Genomic DNA, 24,440 nt, shown 5'->3' with positions numbered 1-24,440 from the left:
TTAATAGACAAATTTATAGCTCTATTATACCAGTGGTGTATTCAGGCAAGTAAAGCGAATGCCTATCTTTTATGTGCTGCACTGCTTGTTAGTGAATATGGTGTAAATATTTTGACAGTGAGTATAAGGGCTTTTACAGTATTTGAGAGTTTGGATATAGAATGAACTTTAAAGGAGACAGTTAATGGGTATGTTTTCAGCAAAGTGCATAGGGAATTAACTGTGAGACACACTGGCAACAATGGTTGCAGCACATTTGATTTTCTGTAAACCTGAAGGAAAATACCCATTATAACTGCATTACTCTTTTAGACAGGATTTTCAAGATCCCCAGGGGAGGAGGACACCCATTTCCTTCTGAATTTCAGTATCTTTTTAATTGCTTTAAGGAATCTTAGCCTTAGGGCATTAAGAAAGCTTCTGAGATCTGAGTTTTCCCTATTCTGAGAACTGCTTCATTCTGACAGAACAGAGAGATGAGTCCATATTATTAAAACAAAACATCAGGCCTATATGTTTTTACACTAGATACTGTTTCTCATTGACTTCCTGTATGTAGAGGCTCAAGATAATGCTATTCATTGCGTATGTCTTCAAGAAGAACTTGTTTAGAGTGTGGTGCATTATCAGTATTCCTCATCCTTGCCTGAAGGGATCTCTTGCGAAAAACCAACCATAGCTTTCCCCCTTTTCAGACAAATACAAACCCTCCTGGCTGGACAGTGGAATCCCATGGGCAGCATTTGCCACATATGTTGCTTTTCTCTATAAATCTCTATATTCTCTATAATCCTTGCTCTGCAGGAGGATCTGGATAGGCTGCACAGATGGGCTGAGGTCAACTGCATGAAGTTTAACAAGGCCAAGTGCCGGGTCCTGCACCTGGGGCGCAATAACCCCAAGCAGAGCTACAGGCTGGGAGATGAGTGGTTGGAGAGCTGCCAGGCGGAGAGGGACCTGGGAGTGATGGTGGACAGTCGGCTGAATATGAGCCAGCAGTGTGCTCAGGTGGCCAAGAAGGCCAACGGCATCCTGGCTTGTATCAGAAACACTGTGACCAGCAGGGCTAGAGAGGTGATCGTTCCCCTGTACTCGGCTCTGGTGAGGCTGCACCTCGAGTACTGTGTTCAGTTTTGGGCCCCTCGCTACAAGAAGGACATCGAGGTGCTTGAGCGGGTCCAAAGAAGGGCGACGAAGCTGGTGAGGGGCCTGGAGAACAAGTCCTACAAGGAGCGGCTGAGGGAGCTGGGCTTGTTCAGCCTGGAGAAGAGGAGGCTCAGGGGCGACCTTATTGCTCTCTACAGATACCTTAAAGGAGGCTGTAGCGAGGTGGGGGTTGGCCTGTTCTCCCATGTGCCTGGTGACAGGACGAGGGGGAACGGGCTAAAGTTGCGCCAGGGGAGTTTTAGGTTAGATGTTAGGAAGAGCTTCTTTACTGAAAGGGTTGTGAGGCACTGGAACAGGCTGCCCAGGGAGGTGGTGGAGTCACCATCCCTGGAAGTCTTCAAAAGACGTTTAGATGTAGAGCTTAGGGATATGGTTTAGTGGGGACTGTTAGTGTTAGGTTAGAGGTTGGACTCGATGATCTTGAGGTCTCTTCCAACCTAGAAATTCTGTGATTCTGTGAAACAGGAAAGTTTTGCTATTTATTTATTTATTGCATATTTTAGCTTTTACTTTTTGTGACTTAATGCCCACCTTTTCTCTATTATCAGTACAGAGAGTCATACTTGGGACACTCATGGACACTATTTCATTTACTGGGACTTAAATTCAGATTACAAACATGCAGCACAGCAAATAATCTTTGCATTCTCACCAACTGTAAGACAGAAAAGCATTTCATAGGAACTCTGTACCCCTTGACTTTTGGGCTCTTGTTGTAACGATTGTGTCCAGGTTTTGAAAAAACAAAAACCAACCAACCAAACAAACAAAAACAACCATTGCTGGTGTGCTTTTTATTTTGTTTATTTATTATTATTATTTTAAACCTGGACATTTATTTTGATGCCTAAATGGGAACAGAACGCTTCTGAAGACCTAGTCCCATGTGAGTTTATCCTGCATTAACAGCAGATGGTGAATAACTTCAACAGCTTTGTTTCTGTTACCATCAGTCTTTGATTTACTCCCCTGCTTTGCTTTTCAGACTTTATTGCTTCTATTCTGGAACGGCAAAGTCAGAACTATTGTTATCTCTCAGCCATAGCTTTTTCACACAATACTATTGATCTCTTCTTTCACTATTTGCTTTCTTGCACCATCCAAAAAAGCACTGAGACTTTAAAAGGAAAAAGGAGAGAATAAGCCTTTTTAATAAGCTGACACACTGTAAGATCCTATCGCTGCAAATATTTGTGCGTATATTTAATTATGCATGCTATTTCTGACGTAAATGCTTGAGAAATGACAAGGTGTGACCCATATATGTATATTATCCTCTGGCTATTTCAGTTGCAGATCAGTCCATAAGCCATCATAACTGATAACAAAGTTCTTAAATTTTATGTGACACTGGTAGTCTCAAGGATAAAATAAGGAATTAATTCTAAACATCATAGTTTGTTGATGAATTGTGCCCTTCCCAGTGCACCCCAATAAGTATGTTCAGTTAACTTAAGAGTTCTCCTATGGACTTACACCCGTGGGAGAGAATTGAAAAAGTCAACATGTGGAAACTATTGCTTTGAGTGATATAGAGATTGCTTTTTTTGAGAGCATAAACTATAGCTGCTCTAGTTCTTGCACTGCAGGGAAGTAATCACTTCACCTTCCCTGCTTTTATTCTTTTGGTATTTCTGAGTGACTGAAGGAGCTGGATTTTTCACCTTCTCCTAGGCCAGACCTGGTAGTTAGTGTCATGAATCCAAACATTAGTTTCAGGCCTTTTGTTTCCCACCTTATTAGGGAATTTAGGGGAAATATATACTTTATATATATATATAAGTATATATATATATTTTCACTTTATATTCTAGACATATATATATATTCTAGACTTTAGTTCCCCAGTTTCAGTTTCCATCTTAGCTAGTGGTTGTTACTGGTGTGTATCTGCCTTTGTCATGGGCTCCAGAATCCATGACGCCCTTCCATTAGGTTCATAGACTTGTATTCTTGCAAGCTGTTCTTGCACTTTCTGATAGTGGTTTATGCAAATCCTGCCATGCTTCCGCAGTCTGTTGGACAGCTCTACCCAGCCAGGAGTCTTATGGGGAGAGAACAAGAGATTCTTCTGGAGAGCTTGTGGCACTGCTGCAACACGGGTTCCAAATGAAAAAAAGAGGGAGTAGTTGTAACACTTGGGGTTGTAGAATGCCTCAGGTTTCTTTTTTAGCCCTAACTATACACTGAGTACACAAACTGAACTTTTCCTACCACCGACAGAAGGAAGTTTACATTGCTAAGGCTATATCCTTTTTAAAATCCCTAGACTTTCTGGTGCCACTGCTGCTTTGCTGCAAATACAGATTCTAGCACTTTAACATAGGTACAATCACAGTGTACTTCATTATTTTGTACTACCTTTTAATACAGACTGTTGTATCAAGTACTGGATGGATATTTTCCTTTTACTGTTGCATTTTGAAGCACGATTGTGATTTTTATTATATTCTCAATTTTAAGTAATGTAATTTAAAAATAAAAATTGCTTCTCTATAATTTATACTTCTATGAAATGAATGGGTCTACTTTTTAATTAACATGAGAGACTTCCCCTTTTTTGTCAGATCTTGCTTGCTAAAGGGATGCCTTTATGGATGCCATCATGGATCATAGAAAGTACCTATCACAGGTACTTGCTAAAATAGCCTGGGACTCTCAGATGAATCTGGAAGGCACCTATTGAAATCCTTCTGATAAACCGTGTAAGATAAGTTGAAATTTGGAATGAAGAAATGCAAATTAATTCCTACAAATTATTTTTCAATATTTATTTTCTTTTTCTCTGTATTTTCTTTGTAATTATAGTCTGTCAGGCTTTGTGACATAAAGTTCTTTTTTCCTTGTGTTCAATATCTGAATGAGTCCGTCCTTGAAAACATCTTTTTAGGATGGATTTGTCAATGTATGTTGTATAAAATGCAGGTTAGTAACAGAACAAAACCAAGTAAGGAAGAACATATAAAACCATGTGGAACTAATATAAAACCAGAAATATTGCCAATAAAGATGTAAATTTGTAAATTTACAAGGAATATAAGAGCTCAAAATTCTTTTTTTTTTTTTTTTTTTATTCTAGTAGAACTACCTTTCAAACTTTTATTTTGATTTTTATTTACTATGCTATATTTTTTACTAAATGGTATGAACAAGTGAACCTGTGTAGGCTCATCTAAAACCATACTAGCTGCAGTAGGATTCATCCTTCTGAACTTCTGTTTATTTTTGTCAGGATTTCTTTCAAGAATAGTTGCCTTTATTCATAAAGTCCCAAGTAGGTTGGCTCGTTACTATTTTATTCCACTGGTATAGTTCTACCGGTATGTTTGTCCAGCTCTGTTTTTCAGTTACAGAAAAGAAAAAAAAACAAAAAACTGGCAAGTGCTTAGCAAACTGATACTTCTTGCCCTTATGTTATTCAATTACTTTCTCTCAAGTTACAATTTAGACCTGCCTGCATAATTGGACAAATATAGCCCTTTACATTATTTGGGAGTTATCTGCTAATTCTTCATATTTCCTCGTGTTTACTCATTTATTTATTGTGTACACTTGCTCAAGATGTAATGTGTCTGTGTGAAGTTTAGTATGTGAATTATTCATGTAATGATTGCCATGAATATTTATATTCGTATAGACTTTGATATAACCCCACTGATGACAAAAGAAATATTAGTATTGGCTTCTCTGTGTTTTGGATCTTCCTCCTAATTTTGAGTGGTTACCTAAATCACACACTTCCCTGGTTAGATGTCTTAAGATGTGTAAACAGGATGAGTCTCTTTCCTATTCATTGATTACCTGTGAATATTCATAATTGTTCAACAAATCAATTTTGTATGAAATAGAAGGCTTTTCATAATGGTCATGAAAGCACTTTTGGCATGAATGATCTCATTAATATTTATTTATGCCTACATTTGTGATGCTTTTGCTCTGAGTAAAACCTCACACACTAGAGTGTTTGAGATCAAGCTAATGAAAAAATATTCAAAAGGAGGGAAAACATCAGCTAAACACATAATTTCTATTGCAGGGGAGTAAATGAACGCTTCTGAGCTGTGTTTGTACCTGCTGTCTCTCTAATCTCAGTCAACCTCTCGGTTTGTATAAATGTATATATGCATATTTAAAATGTATTGATCATTAAGACCAAACTATGTTTATATATTGACATTGTTATAACACAGGGTACGTAAGGTCACTGGAAGGTCACAAGAGTGGACATGATGTGACTTATCAGTATATTCAAAAACCAATTTTGAATATAGTCTTGCCTTCTTGGAAAAGTTTATCAGCTTTTTTTCGTTTGGATTTGTGTTCGTTACGGCATTATCTGAAAAAATATTTATGTATTTCATGTCCTGAATTTCACTCAGGGATATACGTAGGATAATATGCTGAGAGGAGTGGGAAGCTGAAGTGTCACTCCATAATATTTCAGAATAGTATTTTCTTGCTATTGAGACTTCTATAAACTTGAAGGGAACATCAAAATTCCTCAGCTGTGCCCACCAAACTCATAATGGACTCTGCAGTTGTCATGTGAGCTTAGTATGCTTGTATACTCCTATACTCTAAATATTAGAATGTTCTTTTTCCTCTTTTTTTTTTTTTTTTCCTTAATAGAAACTGGTGGCATTAAAAAGAACATGATTACAGCAAAAATGTTAAGATTTGCCTATCATCTACAAATTGTCCTTATAGGTGCTGTATTTAAAAAACAGTTAAAAAAAAAGTTGTTAATTAGGAACAGATCAATTAATGATGAATAACTACCTGTCTTATGATTTGAAATAGCTGTCTTTAGAAATATTCTTCTCTCATTAAGGACACCAAATGTTTGTTTCAAAGAACTACAACACTAGAATGTTTAAAGCGGACATGTAGACACGTGTGATATGATGGATACATGCAGTGAATCTGGGGGTAGGGAGCTAAAAATAAAGGCAGCTGCTAGGATTTCACTGTTTCTGAGAGGAGTTAGTTACACCTTTAATCTTCTCCCGGTCAAAATCCTACTGCTCGTTTGCAATTTCCTATAGACAATGCCAGCGTGCATTTTCTGAGAGAAATTATTTGGCGTGACAGGTAGAACATGTAAGGGAGGTACTGAAGTGAGTTTCAGTGGGGTAGCTAACTTCTGTTCAAGTACACTATTATGTATTTGGCCACATAAAAAGTTAAAATGGTGATACAGATGATTGATTGATCATGAAGTATATTTTTAAGTGACTGTTTTGCAAAGTTGAAAGGAGTACTGTTTTTGATATTGTGTGCCAAATCAACTGGCATAAATAAATGGAATTCTTAATGTTATTTGCAATAGTTTAAAATAAATAGAGCACTTCTGCTTTACACCAGCTGAAAAAGTTGCCTTTTTTCCCTTTTTTAAAAGAGATTAGCAAGAATTAGAGAGAAAAAAAAAAAAAAAGCTTTCAAAGCACCACTGGTTTCTTTTTCCAGATAATACTTCCAATTAATATCCTAACTAACACAAATAAGGGGGCTGGTGATTCTAAACCTCTTACCAGAGCCTTGGGAAACCAAAGTTTCTTGACTTCAGTTCAAACAATTTTAAGTGTTCATGTAGGGGTTTCACAGATGTTGTTTATTTCTCTACAGCCCTCTCAGGAGTCAGCACACTGCCACTCTTTTTTCAGTTGTCTTGAGAATAGTATAATGTTTTCGAAAGGGTGGAGTGAGACTCAGTGCTGCAATCCCCACCCACTGTAGAATTGAACCAGATAATAAAATAATGGGGAAATAGAGAGGAGCAGAGAGAAGGAAATGGTTTCTCATGAGCTGTTAACAGAGCCAGGAGAGAAAAAGGGAAAAAAACATCTGGCTGATAATTTATTACACCATCTTTAGGAAAAAAGAGAATAAAAGAAAAAAGAACTTGTCTGTGAGCAACGTAGCATTTCTCACCTACTCAATGACATAAAGTTCCCAGAACAAAAATGTGTTCTGGCAAAGAAGATAACATCATGTGGAAGCCTGCAGTGTTTTAGCTCTACTGGTGGGAGTTGAGAGCAGGTGAACAGATTGTTTAGTATTAAACTAACCAATGCTAAATTAATTTTGTATTATATGCCTGATAGTGATGGTCATTCAAACTCTAGAAATGCCCTGAGAATAATGTTTGCTGTATAATACAAACTAGTTTTTGTTTTGTTTTGTTTTTACAAAACCTGATTCTTATATCTGCCAAATTGTCTAGGCCAACTCATTCCTTTTCAGTGCTGCATTACCATTCTGCCACTGCTAAGTCTTAGAGAAGGGGTAGTTGTAACAGCATCTAGTTCCTACACCAAAAGTTATCAGCATATTTTTAGTCTAGAATTGCAGTACAAATATTGATTACAGGAATTAATATACCATTTGCTGCTGATGGAACTGTTTATTCTTTCCTGGACCATTGAGTGCTGTGAGCTTGTTACGGTGTTGCTCATTCAAGCGTGTTTCTAGAAGAGATGTTTCAAGGAAGTAGTCATCGTTATCACAATAAAAAGTTTCCAATGTATGTTCAAATTAGGTCAAAATGACAGAAAAATGGATATTTGTCTTAATAAATAGTTTCATTTCTTGGCATGTGGCACCTGGTCTACAGCTTTGCATAATGTGCTGTATCATATGGATTCAAACTAGTACTGTCTTTTCATTTGAACAGAGTTTGAGTTATTTTTAACAATTCATCTTGGAATTCTTCCAATAAATCTGTTTTTAGTTTTGCAAAGTGCAGTAATTGACACTGATGACTGAGCAATTGCATGCTGTTTCTAAACAAATGCATATGTTTGCATGTTTACTGCCTCTTTTGCATGTCTGGTGCAAAGATGATGTAATATCCTCCAGAAAATAGAACAGTACCTCATTTAGCAGAGCCTATGTTTCTATGTTTCTTCTTGGTACTGATGATACTTCAATAGGAACCTCTGAGTCCCACTGGGATTTAGTCCTTGTCATGTTTATCATTGTACCAAGTAAAACTGTAAAAGAAATTCATTGCCTCAAAGTAGATAAAAACTGAAAGAGGAAGATCTTTTCTATCTTAATGTCACAGAGCTTGCTTTTAGGATCCAGATCTCCTTAGTTTCTTCGTACATTTCTCAGAGGCAAAATTTTCTGTGTGGGCTTAATTTGAGCATCCTGCAGTTTGTTTTTTCAGGTAGGCCCTCCTTTGTACTAATTGGCAATTCCTGAGGTATGGTTACTATTACACTAAAACAATGTGGCTTTCAGTACTGGGACTCCATGGAACTCTCACTGGGATGTGCATAGGATTCTATGATGACAAACAGCTCCCTTAAATATTACATGTATAGCTTCGAGAAAGTTTAGCCTCACAGAAAATAACTTTGGAACATGTACATATATAATTTATTGACATTTGTGCCATGTTTACATCCAGGATGGCCTAATTCAACATCTGTTCCTGATTAAAATGAGCATCTGGTATTTTACAGATAATTATGAGACATGAGTTTATCATCTTCTAGGCCTAACAGACAAATTGGAACCAAGCTCTCTAGGTGGATGGTAAGGCATGGTTCAGTGCTGGGTGCAATTCTGATCACACTTTTTGCATTGTTCTTCAAGGTTTATATCTTGTACCCTGTATGCAGGCAGAAGTAATGGCAACTTCAGTGTTATATCCTAGGATAAGAAAGGGGAAAAAAAAAAAAGCAATGAAATTTTTTCTTGAAAGCTCTGCTTCTGTTAAACTTTATTCCTTGCTTTACTCTAAAAATCCGAATTTATAATCCTTCTTTTGCCCTGACAAGTAAGTTTATCAGATACCAAAGGAATGAATTTGGGGGAGGACATAAACTACTTGGTGACAAGGACACGGGGAAAGACTTTGTTCCCTAATATGCTGTCTTAGAAAGGTAAGTTGGCTTATAGAAAAAACAGCATCACCAGGAGGATGACAGCTGTGTACCATAAGAAAACCCACAGAATTGTCTTCTCTTGTCCTAGAGCAAGGTGCATAACTCATTATTATTCATTATGAACTTTGAAGACTAGCTCAACTCTGGTTAACAAATACAACATCCAGTCCTTAGCGTTGGTACTCCACACAAAATTGGTACTCCTCTTTGGTCAGTGGCTACAATTACATTAACTAGAGAAGAATTATTACTCTGAAATTAAGCCTGAAATGTCCCAGAAAGGAAGGACTGCGATCTTTGTTTCTTCTTTACCTCTGTAACAGTATTTCCTAGAAATGCAAGCCTGTGAATAGATAATCTAACATATTAACCTCTGTTAACAGCTCTGTTAGCTGCAGCATTTGATTTCTTTGTGCTCCAATTTATCTATGTGCATTTATGGATGTTTGTGTGTATTTATGTACAAAACCAGAAAAATACATTTTCTTCTGGCACTGGTGTCACATTCCTTCCTTAGGACCTGATAAAACAGGTGGAAAGCAACGCAGTCAGAAGTACTGCAGTACAGTTGCAAATATCAGCAAGGTATTGTGAGTTCAAATTGCAATGTAAAACTATGCTACTACAGCTAAGGGGTCCCTTGTACAGAATTCACCTGTCTGATATGCCAGTTGTGTTTAACACATTTCCTTTGAAAAGGTGGTAAGGTAGGAAAAAGAAATTTTTAATCAGATAATTAAAATGCGTATCCCAAAGGGCATCATCACAACTCATATAGCTACCCTTCAAAAGCAGGTAACAATTATGTAGTCTTCAGAGCTGTAACTCTTCCTATAAACATTTTAATATTAAGAAGTTAGACAATTTCAGTTTCACTTGTGCTCTGAATTTGTTTTATTTGATCTACTTAGCTCTGCCAGAGTTGTTGTCTTCATAACTATACATTTTATTCATTGCCAGGTATTATCAGCCGCCAGGAGGCAGAAGAGTTGTTGATGAATAAATCTGAAGGAACATTCCTGGTGCGAGTCAGTGAGAAAATCTGGGGCTATGCGTTGTCTTATCGCCAGCAAAGTGGGTTCAAACATTTCTTGGTTGATGCTTCGGGGGATTTCTACAGCTTCTTGGGGGTAGATCCAAACCGACATGCAACACTGACAGATCTTATTGATTTTCACAAGGTAACACTTGCTAGGTAGAGATCAATAGCTGAGTGGAAGGGATTAATAATTTAAAGATGAACTGTGTAATTTGAAACCACACTGGAAAGTAGAAGTAACGATAGTGGGGAAAAGAATATACGTATGTATTCTAGAGTAAGCCTAGCTGTAACATTTATAGTTTGTGTCTGTCTTCTGTTGCAGTGAATCAGAAGGCTTCTCCCTTTCTTTCAAAAGCTTCAGTATTTATTTGTGTTCCCTTCTAAGCAGATTCTTATGCGATGTATGCTTTCATGGGATAAAAATGAACTAATAAGGGCTGACAGAGCTAACACTTTTTGAGCCTCTTTGCTTTATAAAATTGGATTGGCAATACCACAGGAAAGGTCTTTTAATGAAATTTCAACATTTTTCAGCCTTTGATGTGAAGGCTGTAATGTGCAAAATCATAGTAGCAGGGCACTATGGGAAAGAAGGGAATATGCAGGTTTTCTCTTGTTGGGATGTGCAAAGGATTGTTCCTTAGTATCCAAAACAATCTTATGAGAGTAATTTGCTTGAAGTCTCTGGTGTGTTTAGATGTGCTTGAATTACTTTGCCTCTTGGTTTCCTGTTTACCAGATGGAGACTAAATAGGAGCACTGTTTCTGATGGTATAGGTTATCTTCATGTTGCTTTTCTCCCTTAGCTACCCTTACAATTTCTCTTGATCCTTTTTTTCAAGATTTCTCTGCATTCCATTTTTTTCACCCTTTTGTCACTCTCATTTCAAACTAATTATTTTTTTCTTCTTTTTCTTTTTTTTCCTGCCTTTTCTTCACAGCATTTAATTTTTCCAATATTCAGTCTTTCAGACACTAAGCAGAGATTATATTTCTTCTAATTTCCATTCTTTTCTAAATCTTTCTGTTATTCCAGTTAGTTTGCAACATTTCTTCCAGCTGTAATCCTTATACTGCAATTGTTATTAGCAGTATAATACTGTAAGTCAACTTTTTTGTAATTTTATTTAACAAAATGAAGCTGACTTTCTCAGAATTTACATTTCATAAAGGAAAAAGGATTATGACATGACATCCTTCATAAAAACATACATAGTCACTACTTAAATAGGATTTTTAGGTGACCAAATCAAAAGATAAATGAATCAAGGGCAGAAAATCCCAAACTCATTCAGGTTGGCTGTAAAGGATTAGTTTGTCCTGTTTTCATCACAGCTTTTCTCATCCTAGGCAATCACTGTACCAGAAACCTATCTATTTACAGACTTGACAGAAGCTGAACAGCTTTTAGATTATGATGTTAAAAAAAAAAAAAATGTTTCTTAGGTATCCCCTGTTAACAGTTATCAGAGGAACTGCTTTGTGTTTAATGTCTCCACACAGTTCTCTTTTAACTGTTTAACTTAATAGTTACATTAAAACTGGTCTCTTTGACTAGTTCAGTAGGCATCTTATTCCCTCACTCAGGTGTTTTTTCTGGTAATCAGCTACGCAATCTTGATGTAAATGATTGCATAATAGACACACTCTCTCATGCAGTTATTGCTATACTGTTTGGAAAAAATGCTACTTCCTCATTGTTGTTTTTGGCAAGAGTATAGCTCCCCAAACCATAAGATATCTGAACTGAGGGTTCCTTTTCACTTTCAAGCAAAATAAGCAGGGCTGACATAACTACTTTTTTTTTTCTTTTTTTTTTTTTTTAGGTGCTTATATTTATTCATCTACTACTGCTTCATTTCAGTTTAAAAAAAACAAATAAAGAATTAGAATAGGTCATTCAGCTGACACTAAGGGATGGTAACCATTAGCTGGAAGAACAAAATTCTTACAGAAGTGAGTGTGAATGCTCGTTTTCTGTTATTTGCATTTAAGTACTTTTGAGAAGGCAGGAATAACACATCCAACATAACTGCTAAATCTTTGTATTTACTTCCTCATAATTTTCACAAAAGTATTTAATTTGAATAATAACTTTCTGAAGTTAGCCTGGTGAGTGAAAGAATGACAACTGCATGTGTCCTGAGGAAATCAGGAACTGAATATCCATTGTATTTTTTAATGGAAACTAGATGCCTTTTGAAAGTTTTAGGCCCAAAATTTGGATCAAACTTTATGCTATTGTAGTCAATAATATTCTGAATTCTGACTCATTTTGGTGCATCTGTAGATCTCAAACTTCCATAAAAAAAAACAAAAAAAAAAAACAAAGACCACACAAAACAACAACAACAAACAGAATTGTTATTACTCTAGAAGTAGTGCAAAGACCAAGTTCTCTAGTTTTCTAGTAAGATTTTTTTTGGGGGTATTTAATTTATGAGAAGAGATGCTGTTTGTAAAAAGCATTTGTAAAAAACAAAATGTAAAAACATTGTATAAAACATTTACCTTAGCAAGGCTAGTATCTTTCAACTTTCTGTAATCAGCCAAAAAGCTGTTACTGTTGTGTGTGAGCACTCAATATAGAGCTCTTCCTCAGTCCACCTGGGGAAGCTTCTTTCATCCCAGCGACTATGGAAGTAGCATAGTAGGACTGGCATGTGTGTTAAATTAACAACTGAGAACACCCTTTACAGGCATCTATAGCTTTTTTCTTAATATAGCAACTTACAGGTAAGTCAAATCACAACCTTTTTTTGTATAACAACTATTTGATTTCACTATTTGATACTAGCCCGAGTTACTACCAGCATGAATACAAAATAAACAAACCATGAAGAAAATGAGTACTTGATAGGATCCCTTTGCTGTCTTTACTTATTGTATCAAGTATTGTTTGTTATCAATTACCAATTACAGTGTGTGTGGTTTTTTATTATTATTATTTTTTTATTACTATTGGTTTCTTTTCTTGAAAGACAGGGAAAGGCTTGGACATCTGTGAATGATATTCTAATTGGTTGTATCTTTTTAGGAAGAAATCATCACATCCTCAGGTGGGGAGCTACTACTGGAACCATGTGGACAGCAGAAGAATCCACCAGACTACAGCCCTTTATTCGAGTAACCAGGACTAACAATAATGTGTTTTGGATAGCTACAGTAATAGATAGCTACAAAAGTAAACACTGAAAAGTAATTAACAAACTTTCAAAGCCACTAGTTTTGTGGCCAAAATAAATATCCACATTAGAAGACCTAAAATATTTCCGTTTCACATCTGAATTATCATTATTATTCATATTGCTAATATTCTGAAGATGAGAATTTACTGTCAGATTACAAATGAAGACTGTTACCAGAAATTTTTAAGAGGTTGTGGCCAATTGCACTGAAAGCTAAGTTTCTATCTTAATTTTCTTAATGTTTAAGATTGAAAATGCAAAACCATATACTGTAACAGCTAGAAGTATGGATGGGAATTATTCATCAAATATTGTATAGAGTACCAGTATTGTTGAATGGGTTCTTTTTTCCAAAGCAAGGTTTGTCAGTTTCTATTGACAATCTCATCACTCAGTGATTCACTTTTGATAACAAGAGATGCAGTCTTAAAATGTCCTTTTGCAGTTTGTCATTGCTAAAATGTTTAGGTATAGCTGGAAACTTGCCATTATGCTTTTGAATATAGGCCGACAAAGTTAACCACAGCAGAGACAGTCAGAAAAAGGTCATTCACATTTTATTTATGATTTCTTGCAGTCCAGGTGCTGTGGAAGGAATTTTACTTCTGTACAGAAAGTGGTTAGTTTCTTCTAAATTAGTTATTCTAGTAACCACAGTTTGATTTGTAGCAGCAACCACAACTCGCACTGACCTTGTCATATTTTGTGTAGTGATGTACAACACACTGGAGATTCCTAGCTTTATTTTGCTATAGTACCAGATACTTTCCTAAGCTGAGCTATAAGTGGTTACTCTAACACCTCATAATAAAGCAAATCAAGAAGTGCAGCAAAAAAGCAATGCTTATTACCTGGAACAGTTGATCTTATTTTACATTTCTCAAATGAGAAGACAGCTGGGCTTCTTGCAACAAGTAGTTTTACAGTGGTAGGACATTCTATTGCTTCAGCTAATATCTTGAGGAACAAATTGACTTGGAAGCTAGATAAGTGGGCAAGATACCCAAGTTGTTTGGAATTTTGTTAAAGTGTGGTCCTCTGCAGGTCAGCAGGGGTGGATCCCCAAAATGGAATACAGCTTTGCATTTCAGAATGTAGATGTAGAATTCCTCTATTATGGTCTACAATCTCTGTTAAATGAGAAGCCTGGTATGTCTGATCTGGGTCCACAATACACCTGGTAAAGGTATATACAGACATGAATCCCACTGGTGGAGCTCAGCACAGGGTAATTCACCGTGCTTTTCAAATAGGGACTGTATAGAAACTATCACAGAAAGTTGTTTTTTTTTTTTTTTTTTTTTTCCCCCCTGATATAACATTCAGTAAGCACCCTTCCAAAGAGCCCCCATATCTACTATCTTCTTCTCAAAAAACTAGCTCTCATTTTGCACCCTTTATATAGGCATCTCAAGAATCTCCCTATCTTTAGGTTATTTACAGCTGCACATGTTTCATTACAGAAGAACTGGACCCCTACTTTACAGGAGAAGGGAAAGGGACATTTTAAAGTTAAGAAGTGTAAATATACAAAGACTCTGAGGCCAGAGAGCAGCAGTTGACTGTAGGACTGATAGTCCAAAGACAGTACTGAATAATTAAGACGATATTTAGACATCTAAACATCTTTGCAGACAGGTATATTGCCTTAAAGAACTCTTTGTTTGCTGTTTCTTTAAAGGCATAAAATGACTTCTTTTAGGAGAAGTTGCTCAGCATGCTGGAAAATATATATGCAATTTTCAGAGTTTTTCTGAAGATTACTTGAGCCATTGTACACAATTTTGGGAATGTTTAAATACAGAAAATTGAAAAACTTGTTCAGTAAGGAATTCACATTTGTAGAGACTGTTAATAATACCACTATTTATTTCTAGTTACACAATTCTCAACAACTTCCTGCATTTTGTTTAGTGGATAAGAAGGCTTGGAAATATGGCTCTGTATGTTACACGTCCTATTGTGATGTAATTAACAACCTACCAGCAGTTTCATTTTCATTTCAGACTACATTTCTTCTAATTTTGTAAATTCTTCTGCCTATTCCGTCTATTTCTTATGCTGGGTTTTATGCTGGGTTTTACCTGGCTTTAAAATAAATTCCATGTAAGTTCCTCTGCAAATGAAATTACTGTCTGGAAAACTGCAATTTCATCTGAGAGTTTTATTATGCTAATAAATGTCAGAATTCTCAAGTAAAGGAATTGCCTTTTTTTTTTTTTTTTTTTTTTTTTTCTCCCACAGAAATAATAATAATAAAAAAAAGAGTCATCCAATTCATACAGTATCAGCAAAGAAAAACTCAACAATATATAACCAGAAGCAGTAGCAATAAAATTCAGTGCAGCTTAACTGAAGATAAATTTCAAAGGAAACAAAAGGAGATCACAGCAAGCAGAAATTAAGAAAAACAGAAGCTTTCCTTGGTAGACATGTGCAGCAAGGGCTGTGGGGGAAGTATGATTGTGGAGATGATTTCTAAGCTAGAATACTTCTTTTTGCCCTGCAGAAATTCAGTGGACTATGAAAAGGTAGCCATTTAGTAGGAAGAAAAGAAGGGAAAGCAGTGAAGGAGTAAACCTGGAAAGTGAAGAAAAAAGAAAAGGAAAAATATGCTTATCTGGTTGTTTTAGAAGCATTTTGGATTTCTGCTGCCCTTGGAGAAAGACACTGCTACTTCCCCTTTGAAAGTTACCCTTTTACTCTGTAGGCCTCAGAGATTTCAGCTATGAAATGTGTTTGAGCTCCATCTACCTTGGAGCTAGATTTCACACTACTAGTCTACAAGAGTTGTTCACCTCTTGGTTGGAGCCTTGAACACTGTGTTTGCTTCACTCTGTCTGCGTCTACATTTAGTGTTATCTGAAGCTGTTCATCTCTATATACAAATCTTTTTAGTCCTGCAATTTCATTGTCTGAAATGGCCAGCTTTATTCTATTATACAATGACCTTCGAGTCTTGCTTTCAGATCTAGATTTTTCTAGCAGTAGCTATTGTTGAGTCATAAGAGGTAGATGTTATGGATTTTCATTATAAGATTTCCTGTCAATTTTTCTTGTCAATGAGACCACCGGGAATACAATGAGAGACCTATTATGGTAATTCTGTTTCATAGGGAAAAATGCTACAGCAATAAGGAAAACTTTTAAACACTTAAATGAATCGAACTTTTCTTTATATCTGTTTCACAGCAATAAAATATGGCATGCAAGTTCCAAAGCTTGTTTGCACGTATCTTTGAAAAAGCAGCTCTTGAAGATTTATTCTTGCTTCTTCCTGGATTCACAGATGCATCTGTTCTGTCTAATTTTGTTTTAATCTGTTATATGTGCATACATAGACATCTCCAATTTACTACTGCTGTCTTCTGTAAAGGAGAGCAAAAATCAAGCAAAGAAACTGACAGCAATCCTGGATGAGATTTTCAAGGCACCATGAAGAATGTAGATGCCAGTCTATTACCTCTTACAATTACTGTAATGAAATAACTATCTAGTATGAGTATTTACATATTATTAGATGTGTAACAGCATAATCCAAGCCAACTATTAAGTGTGGAAACCCTCTTGTGCTGAATAAGTACTGAGTAAAATATAGCTCCTGCCTCAAGAGAAATCTACTTAAAAATTTTAGTTGTAAGAGATTATTTTCAGACTTACTGAGTAGAAACTGCTTCCAAAGACCATGAATTCAAAGTGAGAATTTCCAGTAGATTTCAATGACTTTGAATCAAATCCATAAAACCTATTTCTCTGCTGAGGTGAACCAAGGTTAATACACTGGTTACAGTAAACCAATTCAGTTTTGTAAGAAATAGAGATCTGTGTCTGCTCGTTCTTCCCTTGAGTCCCCACAAACCTGACTACAGAGCATTAATGGAGTTACACCACATTTCACTGCAGTCTAAACTCTTCTCTTTACGTAATGCCACAACACAAACTTGATCTCAAGTGAAATGGGTCAGTTCGCAATGGGAGAAATTTTTCTCTTCCTTTGTATAAGTGAATTTGTTTCCATCATTTATAAGTTGGAGTCTATTTTTCAATGATTTTCAAGGACTGACTTTCCTTTCTGTCTTATTATTCCTCTACTTTAAGATTCCTTTTTCCTTTCCCAAGAGAATGGGGTTAGTGACCTCTGTAAAGTAATAACATGTCCCCTGGCTGGGCTATCAATTGCAGAATGATGTGTTTGCACTTGACCAGATGTTTGACTTGTGTTTCCTGAGATGGATCTTCTGGATACATACTGTCTGATGATAATGATACATAATTGAATTTTATAGCTAATTTCTTGCCATGCAAGTGCTGCATGAAATCTCTTCAAACATTTGTTTACTGCTAGCAATTAGTCCTGTAGCTTGTATATTTACATTATGACCCGTAGCTAATGCACATTTTCTACTAGGCTGGAGCCTTCAGTGAATTTGGTCTCTTCTCTCTTGGAGACTACTCTTCCAGTACTTTTCAATTAACATAACAATTTTATAGTATCTTTATTAAACATTGATACTTGATCTTTCTTATGGAGAAGAAATTACCACAAAAGAGAATGGACATTTAGTTTGGTCCTAATTGTGTCCTTTTGATCTGAGTGCAAAGAAAATACTTAGCATGTTTTTATGTCTCCTTTAGAGTTTTGCTGATATTTCTGCCCTGTTCTCAGTTTTAATGAGAATTTTATGTGGGGGAAGGTCATACACTCATGAACAATGGAGAATAAGAAAGAAAGGAGCTAGGACTGTCTTTATTCATAGTGGTTAACATACAACAGCTGGCAAAGTCTTTGATTTATTATTTCCTGAGACAGAGTGTATTTCTTGCTTAGCGTTCAGAGGTTAGGCTGAGACCTACCGTCCCTACTTTTCCCTTATACAACCGAAACAGAAAAGAGCTCATACAGAATATGAAAATGGCCCAAACTGAATTGAATGAGTAGTGTTACATGCCTCAGGAGTGGTACAGAAGTAGCATGTAGAAAAAATAGGTGAAGATCTCAATCATAATATGGTAAAGACATTTTTTATATAGGTGTGTAGAGCTAGGAGTATTTACATATTCTTGTTTGCTAGAAGTCAGTTCTTTTAATCATACAGTTGTGATTCATGGTCAGCCATATGAAGATATGAGCAATCGTAACAGTCCTGTTATTCAAAAAAATCATAGAATTGTCTGAAAGGAAAATCAGAAATAATTTTCTTAGACAAGAGTTATCATACATTACTATATGGTATTTGAAACATAGAATTTTTAAATGTGTTATACGTAACTGTTGGGATATGAGAATGTAAAAGCTAGACACTGCTCACCACATAAAGCATAGTGAACTTATTAGCATCATTTTTATAGCACTTAAGATTCAACAAGGAATAAAGCTATCCCAGGTTATACCCCTTTCCTGTAGGGAATGCTGTCAATGTTATAAAAAAAGAAAATATCTTCTCATCTAGGATTTTAAACTTAATAGTGGACTTAACTATTATAGAAAAACATTTCAGAGACCTACACTAAACACTGTGCTGCACTTAGTAAGATAAACTTGCAAAAATTTGTTCTTCGTTCTCAAACACCTCTTTCTAGTGAAAGCCTGATACTAATGAGAAACATCTTTTCAGTAAAATACATTCAAATCCAGCTTTATGGAAGTTGCATTAAGGTATATGTTTCATTATCATTTTTAGCATTAACATTTTCTCTCAGGGAATCCCTGGAAAAAAATAAAAAATAAAAAATTAAGAGCAATGACCAAATGCATACAGTTCTGGTCTGACTGCTAGACAGTGTTTTCTTACCTCCTCAGTGCTGCATTCAAAGCATGCTAGTTCATCTATTTTGAATTTCAGTATGCTGTATGCTACATTGGAATGTATCTATATTTTTAAATAACAAAGCAGTTGAGAACTGTATACGTGAACAAATTGTTCTATGGGACAAAACTGTGTGCCCAGTTCCAATTCTGAGCCCCCACATCCGCTGGAACTCATGTAGCAATTCTTAGTTGATAAATATGGGAATTATTTATAAGAACTGTCAGTCAGAATCACTTTTCACTTTTCCTGGAAAGAAACAGAGCTACTTTACAATGTTCCATTTAATGAAAATTTAATTCCATTTAATTTTGTTTAATGTTGCAATGTTTTAGAATTAAAAAGCTTTAGTATCTACAGGCATTTCTAATTGCAGAAAATAGGAAAAGTATGCAAAAAAATATCACAAAATTTATATTTTTTAGTCCTCTATAAAAGAAAAAAAATGTGGTGTATTAGGCTCCAAAGTCAAGACAGATATTCCAGGTTTTTGACATCTGATTAGGTATCCATTTTCTCCCTATTTCTTTTTAAGGCAAATGGAAATACCCAGGGAATAGCTATTCAAAATTTTAACCCCATTAAATGGTCTGATTTGACAACTGAAATATATTTATGAAGGTTAATAGATCATATTTTCTCCTGAAAAATCAATCTAGCAAGGTGGATAAATTCAGCAAAGAGAATGAATATTGATCACAGTTTTGAATATTTTGCATTAAATGCTTGGATCCCTTCAGTGTGATTTCCATTTTTACTACTATGAAGTCTGAGTACTAAAAAACAATTAATTTAAAAGGAATAATAAACAATACACTGGAAATTGGAAAAGTCTGCTATTCCAGTTTCTCTGAAAAAGGCTAATTCTATCTGCCCTATGGTTATGTAAAAGACTAAGCCTTTTCATGAACTTTTTGCAGGAAAAGGATCTAATTTTCTAAGTTGTCATTGTGACTAATCACAACAGCAATCTCCTTCTGGATGAAGGACTCTGATTAAGAAATGGAAAGTACTGACTCCATGTTCAAATGCTAAATGAAACATTTGCAACGAACCAGTTGCATGCAAATGAAAAACATTTAAAAACAAAACCAACCAAACAAAACCCATTTAAATCAGAGAGATTTTTTATATACAGGGTATATGAGTTATTCTTGACTGTGATTCTGCCTGTAACTTTAATATATGTACACAGCATGTACACATGTATGTCCTGCAGAGTAGCCATTGTCATGTAGGGAAATGGTTTTGACTCCCATTGTTCACCTTAAGCTAGACTAGAAACTGATTTCATTCAAAGTTCCAGGTAGTGTGGTATAGGCTCCTCTGTCATTGGTTATTTGAGGTTATGTTGGGTTATCAGAGAGTGTGAAAAATTTTGAAACCATGAAATATTTCCATGATTTGAAAACAAATTCTTCCCCCTACCTGCCCTAGATGAGAGTCAGTTTTCAAGGGAATAAAAGGAGGTTTTATGAAACTGTTGCAGCTATCTTTTTCCTATTGGTGAGCAGAGATTTACACAATTCATTAAGGTCAATGAGAAATAAATGGGGAATAAGGATTTCACAGCTCGGTCATTTTTTATTTATTCTGTCCTACAGCACCGCACATATAATTGTGAAGTGCTAAACCGGCTGTTCTCGGAAGTTGTTCAAAATCCAATGGACTAAAAATACTCTGCCAAGAAGACACTCAAGGTGATTTGAAACTGTTTGGATGCTTTTACTTTGGGCCACTGTCTGCAAATATATTAAGAGGCATCAGGGCTTTTTTTTTTTTTTTTTTTTTTAATTCTTTTCTCTCTCCTTGTCCCACATACCTATTAATAATGAACCAAATTCACAACAATCAAGGAGAAAGCTGCCTGCTGGCTAATACACTGTTTGTAATATGGTGTCTGCACCTCCCCACGGTGCTAAAATTCATTTCAAGTTACACTTTAGTAATTGATGATCACTTGCCATATCCCTTTATAAAGCTTTTTTATCAATGTCTTTGGTGGTTCATTTTATATCAGCAGCAAATCAATGAAATTTTAATGGAACAGAGCGCTCTACTTGAGACTGAATTAATGTTGCTTTACCCATTTCAATATCAAGTGAAGTTTTCAAAGTCTAGCAGGATAATAGTTTTTCAGATTTCTTTTCCTTGATAACTTTGTTTCTGTGCAATGGTGGCATCCTTGAGATCAGATGTAATAAAGATTAAATGCATTAGTGAACTTAGTTTAATAGTAGCCGTGTGCTGTGAGGGACAACGTAAAAAAAAAAAAAAAAAAAAAAAAAGCAGACTTTGAAACTGATAGCTGGATCCATGATCAGGAATGTAAATGCCACAGTGATATAGCTGTGAGTACATTAACGCCTGGAGTACTGGGGGGGTGTCAAGGACAGGAGGATCTTAATTGGTTTTAAAATCTCCACGGTGATGCAGTAATTAACTGTGCACTGGGAAGTACAACAAGGTCAAGGACTGAGTTCCCTTCTCTGAAGCAACAGAAGGAACCTGACTTGTAGTCAGCTGTGCAGTCCCTCAGCACCACAGGAATCGCATCAGCCACTGTGGCCTCATTGCAGCAGCCTGTGGCATACAGAGGTCTTCCCTCAGTACATAAATCCTGCCAGCCTAACGTATGGGTCTTGAGAGGCTCCAGCAGCTCTCAACATTGTCTTGAAGCCATCTGTACAGCAAAGTGATTGTGCTAGGTTATTCCCCTGTAGAAAGGCTTTTTTGTGCTCCTCTAAGAGCTGAATTGTGGCATTTCATGTGGTGTTTTTACTACTGTGAATGCTTTGAAAGCAAAAGACAGCAATGACAGTCTCAAACTCCCTTTCGGTAGTTTTGAAGTGTGCTTTTTAGCACAGCTGAGCTTTGGGCGGCGGCAGCCACCCACTGCACCTGAGTGGCCACACCTCAGCCCAACGGCTCCCGCCTCACAGCCCTCCCTCAGCGCGGCTCGGTGGTGTGAGCCCGCTGCCCCACCACACACACCTCGCCTCAGGTTGAGTGCTGAGGGGAGGACCAAGGGGCACCACTGCCAGTCTTTTTTTTTTTTTCCTCCATGAGGCTTTTAGACCTCACACTTCAAGTCTGATATTTCTTAGCCGTTCTCGAAAAAAAAAAAAAAAGTCTCAAGAAGAAAAAATTAGTTATGTATCAAAGAGCAGCAGCTGCAGGTGATGGAGCCAGCATGGTGTACCTTGCTCTTCACTGCTCCAAAAGAAGGCTCCAGGGGTGAGGGTGCACCCTCGGAGCTTTGCTGGAAAGAAGCTTTCAGTACCTGTTTTCATCTGGTAAAAGCCTCCCTGTGAAGCAGGGCCCAAACTAAGCCTAATAAAAACATTTTTCCTGGGCTGATTCCTCTCAGGCTGAACGTATTAGATAACTACAGGCTGACAGAATAAAACTGGTTGGAGGAGATACGTGAGGGCACCCCAAACCATGCTGGTTTAAGCATCTTCATCTGCTGAAGAGGACTTGTTCAGTTGTGGCGTTTGCAGCTGGACGGTAGAAATGTGAAGACTGTAAGGAAAGGTGCTGCCGTTTTGTCTCACGCTGCAGAGGAAGGGGCTGGCTCTCCCGCAGCGCCCACGTGGTGGAGGTGGACTGGGTGGTAAGGTACATTTTTTTGTTACTTAGCATCCCAAAATTGCCAAGGTGCTGGTGTTTAGGAATGTTATTGTTTGGTACTTGCAACATGAAAAATCACAATGGTTGATAATGAGGGGGGCTATCGCTGGCTTATTTTTTCTACTTAAATCCAAATCTAGAAAAAATCTAAGGGGAAAAAAAAAAATCCAACGTGTTTCCATTCCTGTTAACTGCTGAAAGAAAGCCAAATATTAGTTCAGTCTCATGGATGCTTACAAAATCTGATTGAGGCTTTCATTGATTTCAGTGGGTTTTGGATCAAGCCTTGAATGCAAAGAAAGACTAATCTGCCTTCTCAACTTCAGCGTCACAGCTGGAACACACATTATCAGGGTAGCTCATGTTTCTCTTAATTTCTATTCAATAAAACAATTTCTATTCAATAAAACAATTTTAATTTATATAAAAAAAAGTGTATCAGCCTCTGAAATTGTTAATTTACATCTTATCATCAACGCTATACAACGCTAAGCACATGATTTCAGGTACAGGAGAGGGAAAGCTGAATACTAACAAATGTCAAAATAATAAATGTCAAAAATAACATTGTGGTAGAGAAAGTGGAGTGGCAACCTGTTGGTATGTTCTGTTTGATTTGATATGCTTTGATGCAGTCCATAAACTTTCAAAAGTGGGGACTACTTAATACATACTGAAATAATGCTCAATAATGAAACTTAATTAATGTTTTGCATTATAAGGAATGCTGTGTATAGCTTCCAAAAATACAATCATCTATTTTTTCACGATGAAATTATTCTATTTTGATATCTTTTTCTGAAGTTATCTCAATAAACATCCTCTCACTGTACAAGAACAGGGTAGCAAAAATCTAAATAAACCCAACATTATCTTAAACAGTTCAGATTGAATATTTCTGCTTGCCTTAATATTTTGTGTGTATTTTCCATGGTAATTTAATTTCTAGCAAACCAAAGAGTCCAACAGAGAAAATAAAATGTAGATGCACGATATTGTGATTTTAGTTGATGTGAAGCAGCAGGTGAAAGACCAGGAATCTCCTGCCCTTGTTCTCTTCTGCCGTACATGACCAAAGGAGGGGTTGCCCTGCACAGCACAGCTCTGGGTCAAAGAGCCACCTTGTGACAGTAAAGAAGGAAAGCTGGTTTTAACTCGGAATGAAAGAATTGAGAATCACAGAATAATTTGGGTTACTATGGGGCCTTTGAAAGTCATGTTTATACTGAAATTTTAGACGGGCTTATGTGGAGTTTGCTCAGTTTTGTTTAAACTTTCAGCATCTGGGATGTTTTTTTCTCCTTTTCCATGCACCCTTTGGAAGTAGTTGATTGATTTATTTATCCAACCTGCAGATCCATCCTTGTAGTTTTCAGTACAGTTTCAGTAAGTTTTGAGTAAAGTTTTTACTATACATTTTATTTATTATATTTATTTATTTGTTTATTTATTTTCAATCCTAGGTTAAAGTAACTTGTTATTGTTACACACAGAGTTGGTGAAACTTACAATGTGTGGTTATGGATAAAATTTCTACTGAAAAAGGCCAAAATATACCAAAAGCTAACTGAGATTTCTTTTATTTCAGCAATACTAAAGTTCTTAAAATGTATGTAACAGAGCTATAAAGTTTTTTGTTTCTTTTAACTATTTTATGGGGATTTGTTGTAGTCTTTGCTTTACCCCAGAAAACTGGAGTTTCTTCTTT

The 24,440-nt window shown here is 36.3% G+C and overlaps 1 protein-coding gene across 3 annotated transcripts in view; it reads left to right on the top strand.

Annotated features, from left to right (window-relative positions):
- The window catches only part of SH2D4B (SH2 domain containing 4B), a 95,320-nt gene extending 79,828 nt beyond the window's left edge, over window positions 1–15,492 (top strand). For all 3 annotated transcript variants that reach the window (XM_068687877.1, XM_068687878.1, XM_068687876.1), the window contains exons 7-8: window positions 10,023–10,243; window positions 13,142–15,492. In XM_068687877.1, coding sequence (XP_068543978.1) covers window positions 10,023–10,243; window positions 13,142–13,234 — 314 coding nt within the window. In that variant the 3' untranslated portion in view covers window positions 13,235–15,492. The remainder of the gene's footprint in view (window positions 1–10,022; window positions 10,244–13,141) is intronic.
- The last annotated feature ends 8,948 nt before the right edge of the window (window positions 15,493–24,440 follow it).

This window comes from Anas acuta, chromosome 7 (genome assembly GCF_963932015.1).
Source record: "Anas acuta chromosome 7, bAnaAcu1.1, whole genome shotgun sequence".
NCBI lineage: Eukaryota > Metazoa > Chordata > Aves > Anseriformes > Anatidae > Anas > Anas acuta.
This window is presented reverse-complemented; position numbering and strand designations above follow the sequence as displayed.